Below are 13124 nucleotides of genomic sequence, written 5' to 3' on the forward strand. Positions count from 1 at the left end.
CACCCCCAAAGAAAATCCACCTCTTCTCTCATATTAAAACCTCCCTATTCTTTCTTACAACAAATAATTTGAGTATTATCTTATCACTATATTACAGGTGGATAGTGGGGAGACATCCAGATTGGTGGACACTGATTTATTACAGGATGAGTCTCAATTATCAATTATTTCTGTGGACTCCGTATCTTTGGACGCATTAAAACAGCATGAAGTTTCTTTTCCTGTATCTACATCAGGTTTTAACTATACTGAGAGTCTTGCTTTGACAGCTGTGGACCCTAAAGTCCATTTTGACCCAGAGGATTTAAGTGAAGTATCTGCTCTTGTGCCACAAGGGGGGATCTTAGAGAAGAAAATTCTTCCCTTGGAAAATCCCAAAGAGATGATTGCACGTTGGAAGATAGATAATTTAGACCTTAAGGCAGTAGTTAATGATGCTTTACTCTCTGGTCGTCTCCCCTTAGCTGTTCTTCAACTACATCTTCATCATTCAAGAGATTCATTTTCCGGAAAAGAGCCTCATGATACTTTCACCGAAGTCCGTGACATTGGAAGGGCTATTGCTTATGACCTATTTTTAAAGGTACTTGTTGATGGTTAGCTAAATCTACATGAAAATATTATCATTTATGTTTAAGCGATAATATTACTTGACCTACAGGGTGAATCTGGACTTGCTGTGGCAACGTTGCAAAGGCTTGGAGAGGACGTAGAAACTAGCCTCAAGCAGTTATTATTTGGCACAGTGAGAAGATCTCTTCGAGTGCAAATCACTGAGGAGATGAATAGATATGGTTACTTGGGGCCATACGAGTGGCGGATATTGGATAGCATATCACTCATTGAGGTACATAAACTGTATAGTTATATTTCTCTCTCATCTTACAATCATGTCTGGTTGATTTCAACTACCACCCAACTATTCCTTATGGAGTTGATAGAATTGCCTTATCTTTATTTGTTTAAACTTTTCTTGGAATAGAGGCTTTACCCAAGCAGTAGTTTCTGGAAGACGCTTCATGGACGGCAGAAACAATTCATGCGAGTTCAAGCAAGTTCAAGTTTGCCTAAGAGATATTATTTGCGCCTGTTGCATTCGCATCAATTTAACAACTTTACCATTGAGTGTGATGATATTGATGGAGTTGTCTATGGTTCATGGACAAATGTCAATGAAAATCCTTCTGCTCCTATGGTTGATGTAGATAATGCTTATGCTGGATACTGGGCTGCTGCTGCTGTATGGTTTAGTTTCTATGACCAAAGAAGCATTGATCGTGTAAGTCGCTTTCCATATTTTTTTCGTCTCAAACTTTCAGATGCTGAAATTTGGTCTCTCTTAAAGGTGCTATGTTGTGCTGAAACACAAGTGGCATGGAAATAATCATACCATGCAGAGCTCTTGTCCCACTTGAGCTCACAACTTATGTCCTTGTCCAGGTCATGCTACTGAGTGGTCTTCTCTGAACCACGATGAACCTTTGTCAATTTTATATATGATCAATAAAGCTATGCAAAAAACAAGGGTAAATGATATTCCATGCATATTCCTTGCTTCTGCTGCAGAGAAGATGAGCTAGGTCTCTTTTTGAAATGAACGTCCACAATATTTCAAATGAAACATATAAATCTTACTGAAATTTAACAGTCACTATACAAGTTTTTATTATTTTTTGTGATAGGAAACAAAATTTAATTAAAGAAAATGAAATAGAACAGTGCAATGGACAATATGTTCACTGGGTTCAAGAACTGAGGTGCCTTATACAGCAGGTATCTACCCCAGCAACAACCTCAACTACATCAAAAGGCCAGCAGGATAAGAAAAAAAAAACACTAATAAACATTAGCATTCTAATTTGAAAATATTACACAGAAAGAACTATCCCTAAATTCTGAACAGACTGAAGCCCATAGATTGCCCAAAAGGAAACCCTCTCCCACAGATGATCCTTCTCCTCACTCGTCGCATTTTCCTCTCCACCCAAATTACCCGAAAATAGCCCATCACTGCACATTCTCCCCAGTACCATACCTTCTTCTTACCCCCGCAGAAAACTTATGCCTTTCATAAAATAAAGTCACACTCAGCTGGAATGACCCAACACACATTAGCCCCCCTGAACAGTCTTAACATATCATAAATGTAACCCTCCCATGAGTAATAATCCGTGCTAACACACGTACCATAGGAGGTACTTGTATAGCACTTGTCTTACTGCTAACATAAGTCTAGACCTGGGACGAATTTTTTGATCTTTTGAATTTAGGGGCATTTAACAATTGGTCCCTAGCACAAGTTTACTTTATCCAAAGCCTGAAAGCATAATTTTTTTAATAGGTCCCTGTTAACACTCCATCTATTTACAAATGTGGCACTTTTAATAAAAAAATTAAAAACTCTTAAGGATCCTGTTTAGGCTCTAAGATTTTGGAGTATCACCCTAAATCCTAGAGCCTAAACCAAAACCCACTAAAGCCTACTAAAGCCTACCCTAATAATTCCAAATAACCCTACTAAATCCTACCTGAATAATTCCAAATAACCCTACTAAATCCTACCCTAAATAAACCCCAATAATCTATTTTTAAGGATCTTGTTTTGGGCTTAGTGTTTAGCCTCTAGGGTTTAGGGTTAAAACTTAAAACTCTAAATCCTAAATCCAAAACCCATAAGCCATATTAAACCTTACCCTTTACACCCTAAAAAAAAAAAAAAAGAGTTTGTTCCACTACGAGTGCCAATCGGTCGACACTGAAATTCAGGGATCGCAACACTTACTTTTTGAACCTACTGGTTACATTCTTTTGGACAATAAAGGAAATATCTAGGGAATTTTGAATTTTGATAGCTTTCTATGGAATGTATAATTAGAATTTAAGTTCCTTTGGAACTTGACGGTTGAAAGGGTTTACATATAATTTGGAAATTCTAGTTTAAGCAATAACTATATCATATGAATTATGTATTTAAAGAATATGTTATTAACAATTTACTATGCTTAACTTTCATCTACTTCAAAGCACCCTTTTGCATCTTTAAGGGTTTTTATTTTGCGTGGGTGTGCGTTTTGCTTGATACCTTATTGCTTTTAGTAATTTGAAAAGGCTGATTTCTTAAACTACATAAGCTTATAAATCTCTTCAAATACAGATTGTTTTGGATCAGTCGTCTTTTATGGGCGTGCATGTATTGTGGGAATCACAGCTTGAGTACCACATATGCCACAATGACTGGGAGGAAGTCTCTAGACTGTTGGACCTGATTCCGCCACATATTTTAGTTTCTGGAAACCTCCAAGTCAGTTTGGATGGGTTACAGCCTTCTACAACTTTTGGATGCAATAGGGGATCTGACTATGGCAATTATCTATGCTCTCTTGAAGAATTGGATGCTGTCTGCATGGATGTTCCAGAAATCAAAGTTTTCAGGTTCTCATGTAATATTATGTGCTCTATATGGTCAAGGATGCTGATGGAAGAGAAACTTGCGAGGAAACTTATTTTCTTAAAGGAATATTGGGAAGGCACAGCAGACATTCTATCTCTTCTTGCCCGTGCTGGCTTCATGACTAGCAAGTATGAAATCCCTTCCAAGGATGATAAAGTTGAGAGTTTATCAGTCCCAAAATTTCCAGATGGCAGTGGAACATTTCATGTCGACAGTGTGCAGGCTTTACATAAGCTACTTATACACCACTGTGCGCAGTATAACTTGCCATACCTTCTGGACCTTTACCTTGACCAGCATGAGTTATTACCAGATAATGATTCACTTTGTTCATTACAGGACGCTGCAGTAAGTTTCATGATATCTAGTGAGCTTCACAAGTTAGTCTACTCTGATTGCTTATACGCTACCAAAGATTTCCATCTATCTAGTCCATTGGCTGTTTATGTTTGTTTATGCTTTTAGGTTGAGTTGGTTTGCCTCTTATTTCACTTTGAACCTGTTTAGTAACTTTAGTCTGTTTTTCAGGATGAAAACCGTCTATAGTATTTTCAGCTAGATGCTTAGTGTTAAAATGCAATTAACCTACCTTTCTCTATGAGATGAATAGAGTGAAATCTAGCCCACTTACAGCATTAAGTATGGACTTATATTATCTTAAAAAAAGGATTAATGATACCCCAAACACCGTCGGAGTGTAGATTTCTCAAGGAGAAATCTGGGAAAAGCCTCAAATGTTGAAGAAGATCGATGCAATAGCAACAACTTTGTTAAAAAAAAATATACTCTTTGGAAGCACATGACCAAGCTGGTTGGCTCAGGTCCTACAATGAGTGCCTTTTGGGTCTAAAGAGAATGTCATGTGCAGTGTAAGGATTGGCCATTAAATGAAAATTAATAAATGTCAAAAGTCAACCTAAGAGTTAATGTCAAGAGTTGTTAACAGTCAATGTATTTGGTCTAATAAAGACCCGATTTCATTGAATTTTCTAAGTCTCATATTATTTTTTCTAAGAGTGTCTCTTGTAAAGAAAATTAGATTCTGGATGAGTGAAAATTAAGTGATTTATAAAAGGGAAACACAGCTTTACTGTTAAGCACACAAAAATTACATAATTGTGGACAAGAAGTCCACGCCAACACTACATTACAACACAATTTGCACCACAAAAACCTTCGAATCTACAACTGAAAACAGGGACTAAGCTTAAATTATAGCACAGCTGCTCTCCAATCTGATAATATAGCAGAAAAAGAAATGATGCTTAATTTTGAAGAAACTGAAGCCTAAAGGGAAGGCCAGAATCTGACTTTGTGTCCCAAAGCTCCTCCACCCCTACCCCGTTATAGTCTTTTCTTTACTTTCTTTTCTCTCTATTTTTCTCCATCTTTCTAATTCCCTTAAAATTGCAACAGTCCTTAATTGTTCTCTAAATCCTTATGTTTACTAATATCTCTGTCATCTCATGCTCAGCATAATCACTTGCAACAACATCTTGTCTTCTATTGTACTAGATCCACACCACCAAACTTTGATAAAAGATGAGATTTAATATTTGGTAGTTCTTGAAAAATGCAATGTTTCTAATTTTGTGATTCTTTTTGCAATAGATTTCCGGGACATTAATTTTGATTACTTTGAATCCAACACTATTGTGTAATTTTCAGAATATATGTAGTATGGTTTGATGCTTGCTATGTTTAATTTCATGCCAATTTTCTTATCTCATCCAACATCTGGTAGGCGGTGGTGTTAGAAGTGGTACTTTTGCAGGGTTGTACACCTCTAAGAGTCTCCTAGGCTTTTGGAGTGTGATGTGCCTGTTACTTTTCTAAATTGCTTCATGACCTCTATTTAGTTATGTTGATATATATGGTCCTCTCCCCTCCCCATCTTATCCTTGGGAAAATAAACCTTTCCTGTCTCATCTGTTTTCTGCAATGCATTCATACAGGGAGATTGCGAATGGGCAAGGTGGTTGCTCCTCTCTAGGGTTAAGGGGTGTGAGTATGAAGCATCATTTTCCAATGCTCGTACGATAATGTCACACAACCTAGTTCCTGGTAGTAACCTCAGTGTTCCAGAGATGGATGAAATAATTCGTACTGTCGATGACATTGCAGAAGGAGGGGGGGAATTGGCAGCTTTGGCAACCTTAATGTATGCCTCTGTCCCAATTAAAAGTTGCCTGAGTAGTGGTAGTGTAAAGAGGCATAGTAGCACATCAGCCCAGTGCACCCTAGAGAATCTTAGGCCCATCCTTCAGCGTTTCCCTACATTGTGGCACACATTTGTATCAGCATGTTTCGGGCAAGATGCAACTTCCAATTTCATGGGGCCTAAAGCAAAGAATGGTTAGCTTTAGTCATCCTGTTTCATTAACAAATTTATTGTAGCTGTAGAGTACTTTTAGTTGTATAATGATTTGTTCCATTATGCCTTACAATTTACAATTTTGTCAATTCAGCTTTATCAGATTATTTAAATTGGCGTGACAACATATTCTTCTCTTCTGGACGTGATACTTCACTTCTACAAATGCTGCCATGCTGGTTTCCTAAGGCTGTACGGAGGTTGATTCAGCTGTATGCCCAGGTCTCTTATTGTTATTTGTCATTTATCACTGAGCTTCTATCTTGACACGCACACATACAGCAGCAGTTAGCTTATTGAACTATGGCATGTTAGTTGCTTCATACAGATTCCCCCGTGATCATTTCTTGTTAGCGGTGTTGACGTTCTTAATTTGGATTGGGTTATTATGTCATGTACTTTGCATGGTATTTCAGGGTCCTCTCGGAGAAGGTTTACTAAATAGAGATATAGATTTTGTCATAAATGCTGACGAGGATGCTGAGATCAGCGCAATCTCCTTGGAAGCTACCATCCAAAAACACATTGAGGAGGAACTCTATAATTCTGCACTTGAGGTATGGGTTTACTTCTCTTGAGACAATTATTCATGTCACTAATTTTAGCCTGAATTTCAGAGTGAGCTGTTAAAGAGACCTGTGTTTCACCATGTACAATCCAGTGTCAATAGCTTTGTTGGTGCAGGGATTTTAACTGCAATTGCATCATGATATTATAATTTAGGTGAAGTTGAGGGGAGCACAGGAAGCGGGTTTATAAATGTTATTTTTTTCTTGAATTTGAATGGTAGATATATATCTTTCTGAGTGGAACTATAAAATATATTTCTTAGAGATGGCCTGTAAAGGGAAGTGATTCTCATTGGCTTTTCTCTGTGGAACTGGATTTCCATTTTATTGCTTTCAGCTATTCATGTTTCTTATGGTCAGTATATTTTTGGAAAATTACTGATTAACTGAATTGTTGTATTATATTCTTGTTTCTCTAGTTATATTGGGGTTGTATGAGTTCTTGATGGTGTTGGTGTTAATCTAGAATTGTTCAAATACTGATTTGTCCAAAAATAAAAAAAGAATCAAAATAGCTGCCTGGATATTGCTGAAATCTCCGGTAGTATTACATTGTTCCTACCTCTCATCTTAGTAGTTTTATGGACTTCAGGAGAACGCACTTGGGCTTGAGCACCATTTGCATCGCGGACGTGCACTAGCTGCTTTTAATCATTTTCTTACTGTCAGAGTTCAAAAATTGAAATCAGAAGGGCTAGAACATGGACAAACAAATGTTCAAGCAGATGTTCAAACACTTCTCGGACCTATAACAGAAAGTGAAGAGTCTCTTCTTTCATCTGTAAGTTTTATTTTTCTTTTCGTTGGTATTTTACTTTGGTGAATGAGATTTAGTGGTATAAAAATACACTAATGTGGCTAATTCAATTGTTTTCCTTTCTGTAATAAATTTATTTATTTCTGAAACCCTTGCATTAGTAAAAACATTGAAATCAAAGGCCTACTTTCTTCTTCTTGTAAATTGCCCTGGGGGTTGGACTGGATGGTGCTTTGACATTTCTTGTGGCACTTTATTTCTAGGTCATGCCACTTGCAATTATGCATTTTGAGGATTCTGTGTTGGTGGCTTCATGTGCTTTTCTCCTGGAGCTTTGTGGTTTTTCTGCCAGCATGCTCCGCATAGACATTGCTGCCTTGAGACGGATGTCTTGTTTCTACAAATCTAGTGAAAATATTGAGGACTTAAGGAAACTTTCAACCAAGGGTTCTGCACTTCATGCAGTTGGCCATGAAAGTGACATAATAGAGTCTCTTGCTCGAGCTCTGGCAGATGAATATCTGCACCAGGACTTTGCAAGCACTGCTAAGCAAAAGGGTACTCCAATTTTTGCTGCTGGTAAACAACCTTCACGAGCTCTCATGCTTGTCTTACAGCACTTGGAAAAGGCTAGCCTTCCTCCAATGGTTGATGGAAAGACATGTGGGTCTTGGCTTTTGAGTGGTAATGGTGATGGGATTGAGTTAAGATCTCAACAGAAAGCTGCAAGCCACCACTGGAATTTAGTAACAGTTTTTTGTCGCATGCATAACCTTCCCTTGAGCACAAGATACCTTTCTGTATTGGCAAGAGACAATGATTGGGTTTGTATACATCATACTTATATGATTTTCATTAATTATAAAATGAATCTGGCTTGTGACTACAAATTTTCTTGTCTCTTTAAGGTTGGATTCTTGTCGGAAGCTCAGGTTGGAGGATATCCTTTTGACACAGTAGTCCAAGTGGTACATCTTGTTCCTATTTTAACATGTATTACTCATTTTTGTTGTGAACCAGACAGATATTTGATGACATTGCACCATTTTTATCTCGTTATGATCTCATGTTTCAGGCATCAAAGGAGTTTAGTAATCCACGCCTCAAAATTCATATTTCAACAGTTTTGAAAGGCATACAATCAAGAAAAAAAGCTAGCTCTTCTCTGTTCTCAGATTTTACAGAAAAAAAGAGTGAAGCTTCCTTTCCAGATGAAACCATTTGTGTCCCAGTTGAACTCTTTAGAATATTAGCAGAATGTGAAAAGCAGAAAAATCCTGGAGAGGCCATTTTGATGAAGGCAAAGGAGTTGTCCTGGTCGATTTTGGCAATGATTGCATCATGCTTTCCAGATGTGTCTCCAATATCATGCCTGACAGTCTGGCTGGAAATCACTGCAGCAAGGTTACTGCTGATATCTCTATTTACGAACACCCTTCCTGGATTTTTTATTCCAATGCTCTTTCATATATATATATATATATATATATATATATATATTAGCATTTGTATGTAGTGACTCTACACTTCTTTTAAGTATTTTTGTGATGTGAATTTCTCCGTTTCTCTTTCTGGTACAGTACTTTGCAAACTTCAAAGCTTAGATCTCACTACAACTTTATTCTCACAGGGAAACTTCATCCATTAAGGTGAATGATATTGCTTCCAGGATTGCAAATAATGTTGGAGCAGCTGTGGAAGCAACTAATTCCCTGCAAGCAGGAAGTAAAGCCCTTACATTTCATTACAATAGGCAGAACTCAAAAAGAAGGCGGCTTCTGGAGCCCATATCAGGAGATCCCTTAGCTACTACAATTTCTGATATTTCAAATTCTCCTGTGGGTGAAAAAGTATTTGACACCCAGGGCATTATTTCTGAAGGAGAAAGAAATATCGAACTTGGTGAAAATATTAATATTTCAAGTGATTCTGATGAAGGGCCTGCTTCGCTGTCCAAGATGGTTGCAGTGCTATGTGAACAACACTTGTTCCTGCCTTTGTTAAGATCATTTGAAATGTTCCTTCCTTCATGTTCTCTCTTACCTTTTATACGTGCTCTTCAGGTTTGTGAACAAAATTAAAATTCACCTTTCCTTCATCTATGGATTTTTAATTCGATGAGAATTCCTTTCTCTTTAATATGAGTCTTGACTGTGTCAGAGAGCAGTGTTGATCCTTTTCCTTTGCCTACGAGGAATCTGTCTAACTGTGTAATGTACTCTTCTACAGCTGCTAGTTTGTGTGGATACTTCATATCTGTGTCCAATGGGTAACAAGCATTGGCATATGCTTTTGCATTGTGTTTTAAAAAAATTTGGTTCGTCACTGTGACACTGTTAAAGTTCAAGTTGTTATATGTGGGCTAACTGTGTCCTATATTCTTACATTCCTCATGTGGTCCTATATTCTTACATTCCTCATGTGGACCTCTCTTTACCATTCAAGGATGAAATTGTCGATGTTGGTGGAATGATTGGTAGTCCAAATTTACGGATTTATCGATATAGGTGGAAATGCTCGTAGAATCAACTAATGTTGGAAATTTTCTATAAAACATGGAAATTGTGAATGAAATTTGAGGAATAGTAAACTGATTAATAAGACATCATTTGTACTTATAAACTTCATAAATAGTACATAGTGACAAATCTTCTGAAATGGGTGAATACAGTTCACACCAATGACAAGTATGACATAGAAACTAAAACACTAAGATGAAAAAGTATATTTTGTTCATTGAATTTTAATCATTCACAACATCGTACACATTAATTTAAATCTAATTTACAATAAATAATACTAATTAACACTTAATATAACTAATTTAATATTTATTACAAACTTTATTTACATTTTCTCATAATTTGGTTCTAACCTTCTGACATTGTTCAATTTGACTTCTTGGTGGCTTGGAAATGAATAAACACAGGTCATATCTTGTACAAGGCTTAATTTTTTTTTCTTCTTCTCCCACCTCAGGCATTTTCACAAATGCGCCTATCTGAAGCGTCAGCACACTTGGGTTCCTTTTCTGCCCGAATTAAAGAAGAATCAACCCGCTTACAGACAAATGTAGGAAGAGAAGTGCAGATTGGTACATCATGGATAAGCTCCACTGCTATTAAAGCTGCGGATGCTATGCTTTTGACGTGTCCATCTCCTTATGAAAAAAGATGCTTACTACAACTCCTTGCTGCAACTGATTTTGGTGATGGAGGGTCTGCAGCAACATATTACCGACGCCTTTATTGGAAAATTAATTTAGCGGAGCCTTTATTACGCAAAGATGACATTTTACACCTTGGTAACGAGACTTTAGATGATGCTTCACTTGCAACAGCATTGCAGAATAATAGGCATTGGGAGCAAGCACGCAACTGGGCCAGACAGTTGGAGGCCGGTGGTGGACCTTGGAAATCTGCTGTTCATCATGTAACTGAAACTCAGGTACTGTTTGAATACAGATACCTATTTGTGTTAGATATGGTTACTTTCCTGATAGGCTAATAGCCTTCATTGAAGACAGTTGAAAAGAAAAGGGAAAAATGAAGTGAGGAACCTTATAAATCTGATTATACCTATTTTTCCTTTCAAAATTTAGATTATTCCTTGACAATATTTTACATTCCAACCCAACTGAGAGACATGATTTTATTAATTTTGAGTTAAAAGATGAAATGAAGATGTCATATTCACTTGTTTATGAATTATGACTGGTAGAGGGTAGGTTATATTGGCTCATAGAAGTTAGTGATCTACTTTTATCTTTGGCTCTCTTGAGTACATTATACTTTATATATGGGAAGTTTTGGGTGAAGATGATAACCTAGTAAATTGTTGTTGATGGGAGTGAAATGATTTGACATCTTAAGGAAGGTCAGTCAAGTTGTCGCCTTGGTTAATATTTGATGTAAAGCTTTAAATTTATTTGCCATTTATTCCCTTGGTCAAAATGCTAACCTGAGTTAAGAGAAACTGAACATGCTAATATTACATCCCCTGCAATGTGAAAATTATTTTAATTACATCACTCTCTCTCTCTCTCTCTCTCTCTCTCTCTCTCTCTCTCTCTCTCTCTCCCTCCCTCCCTCCCTCCCTCTCTAATTTGTTTTATTTTCTACCTTTGACCACTTTAGGCTGAATCTATGGTGACTGAGTGGAAGGAGTTTCTTTGGGATGTTCCAGAAGAGAGAATCGCTTTATGGGGCCATTGCCAAACGCTGTTCATCAGATATTCCTTCCCTGCTTTACAGGTACTCTCTTTGTTTTTGAAGGAGTTGTTAACTAAAATTTGTTTCTGCCATCTTTTTTGTTTTCTGAGATTATTTCCTATGTAATGGTTTCCAGGCTGGGTTATTTTTCCTCAAACATGCAGAAGCTTTGGAAAAAGATCTTCCAGCTAGGGAGCTTCATGAGTTATTGCTGCTTTCTCTACAATGGTTTAGTGGGATGATAACCCTGTCCAGTCCGTAAGTTATATGGAACATAGTTAATATTTTGTTATGTCTTTGTTTAAATCCTCACTTGTTGGTGTGATCAATTTACCAGAGTTTATCCACTTCATCTTATTCGAGAAATCGAGACTAAGGTGTGGCTCTTGGCGGTAGAATCCGAAGCACAGGTTAAGAGTGAAGGTGACTTCAATTTATGCAATTCCAGCCGTGAACCTGTTCTTAAAAATTGCTCCAGTATTATTGACCGAACTGCAATTATAATAGCAAAAATGGATAACCATATTGGTATGCTTAAGAATAGAACTGCTGAGAAACATGATGCGAGGGAAAATAACCAGGCATATCACAAGCACCAAGTATTAGATGCTAGCTTTCCAACCACCACAGGGGGCAATACAAAGACTAAGCGGAGGGCAAAAGGCTATGCGCCATTAAGACGGCCACTACTGGACTCAGCAGAGAAAAGCGCGGATTCTGATGATGGTTCCACTTCTCTCAACACTAGAAATGAATTGCCCTCTCAGGATGAAAACTTAAAAATGGAAATGTCTTTTTCGCGGTGGGAGGAAAGGGTTGGACCTGCAGAGCTGGAAAGGGCTGTTCTTTCTTTATTGGAGTTTGGACAAATAGCAGCTGCAAAGCAGCTCCAACATAAGCTGTCTCCAGTAAAAATACCATCTGAATTTGCACTAGTGGATGCTGCATTGAAGTTTGCAGCTATGTCCACTTTCAGTAAAAAAGTATCCATATCAATGCTTGATGAGGAACTGCGTTCAGTTATTCAGTCATACAATATACCAATTGACCATCATCAAGTTGACCCAGTGCAGGTTATTGTCCAAATCTGCCTTCCCTCCTCCCTCTTTATCTCTCTTGCACATGCGCAAGTGCAATTTTTTTTTTTACTGCTGCTCATACTCTGTTCATGTGTATAAAGTATATACTAGACTTCCAACTAGGAAATTTTGATTCATGCTCAATGGCCTCTTGATAGCTATTCATGCCATACGCCCTTAGTTTTCTTCTAACAGTTATCCCTTCTTGTCTCTGTTACTTGACTGATGCACTTGATGTCCTTATATTAACGTGATATTTTTATGGAAGGTTTTGGAGAGCCTAGCAACTAGTTTTACTGAAGGTAGTGGGCGTGGACTATGCAAGAGGATAATAGCAGTTGCCAAAGCAGCAACCATCTTAGGTCTTTCGTTTTCAGAGGCATTTGATAAGCAGCCAATTGAATTACTACAGCTGCTTTCCCTTAAAGCACAAGAATCATTCGAGGAGGCACATCTCCTTGTGAGAACTCATTCAATGCCAGCAGCCAGTATTGCTCAAATTCTTTCGGAATCCTTTTTAAAGGTTTGTTTTTAAATATTACTTCATTGGCGAAGTTCAACAAGTATTTCTATTTGGGGTGGGTAAAGTCTGGGTTTTGGGGTCAGACCATATGCCTGTAGTCATAGTGGCATCCCACACACATACATGGAACCATACCTAAGACACACTCAAAACACATTCA

General features: G+C 37.5%; 1 protein-coding gene across 5 annotated transcripts in view; it reads left to right on the forward strand.

Moving 5' to 3' along the window:
- Positions 1-13124, forward strand: part of LOC147283862 (spatacsin carboxy-terminus protein) — a 29566-nt gene that overhangs the window by 12574 nt on the left and 3868 nt on the right. For all 5 annotated transcript variants that reach the window (XM_086243147.1, XM_086243146.1, XM_086243145.1 and 2 more), the window contains exons 7-23: positions 98-583; positions 662-847; positions 983-1279; positions 3155-3799; positions 5407-5806; positions 5920-6047; positions 6242-6382; positions 6987-7175; positions 7415-7975; positions 8060-8119; positions 8227-8555; positions 8782-9214; positions 10131-10598; positions 11288-11404; positions 11499-11620; positions 11700-12435; positions 12710-12964. In XM_086243147.1, the coding sequence (XP_086099273.1) occupies positions 98-583; positions 662-847; positions 983-1279; positions 3155-3799; positions 5407-5806; positions 5920-6047; positions 6242-6382; positions 6987-7175; positions 7415-7975; positions 8060-8119; positions 8227-8555; positions 8782-9214; positions 10131-10598; positions 11288-11404; positions 11499-11620; positions 11700-12435; positions 12710-12964 (5553 nt within the window). The remainder of the gene's footprint in view (positions 1-97; positions 584-661; positions 848-982; positions 1280-3154; positions 3800-5406; positions 5807-5919; positions 6048-6241; positions 6383-6986; positions 7176-7414; positions 7976-8059; positions 8120-8226; positions 8556-8781; positions 9215-10130; positions 10599-11287; positions 11405-11498; positions 11621-11699; positions 12436-12709; positions 12965-13124) is intronic.

Source organism: Dryas octopetala, chromosome 5, assembly GCF_963921425.1.
Source record: "Dryas octopetala chromosome 5, drDryOcto1.1, whole genome shotgun sequence".
NCBI classification, from domain to species: domain Eukaryota; kingdom Viridiplantae; phylum Streptophyta; class Magnoliopsida; order Rosales; family Rosaceae; genus Dryas; species Dryas octopetala.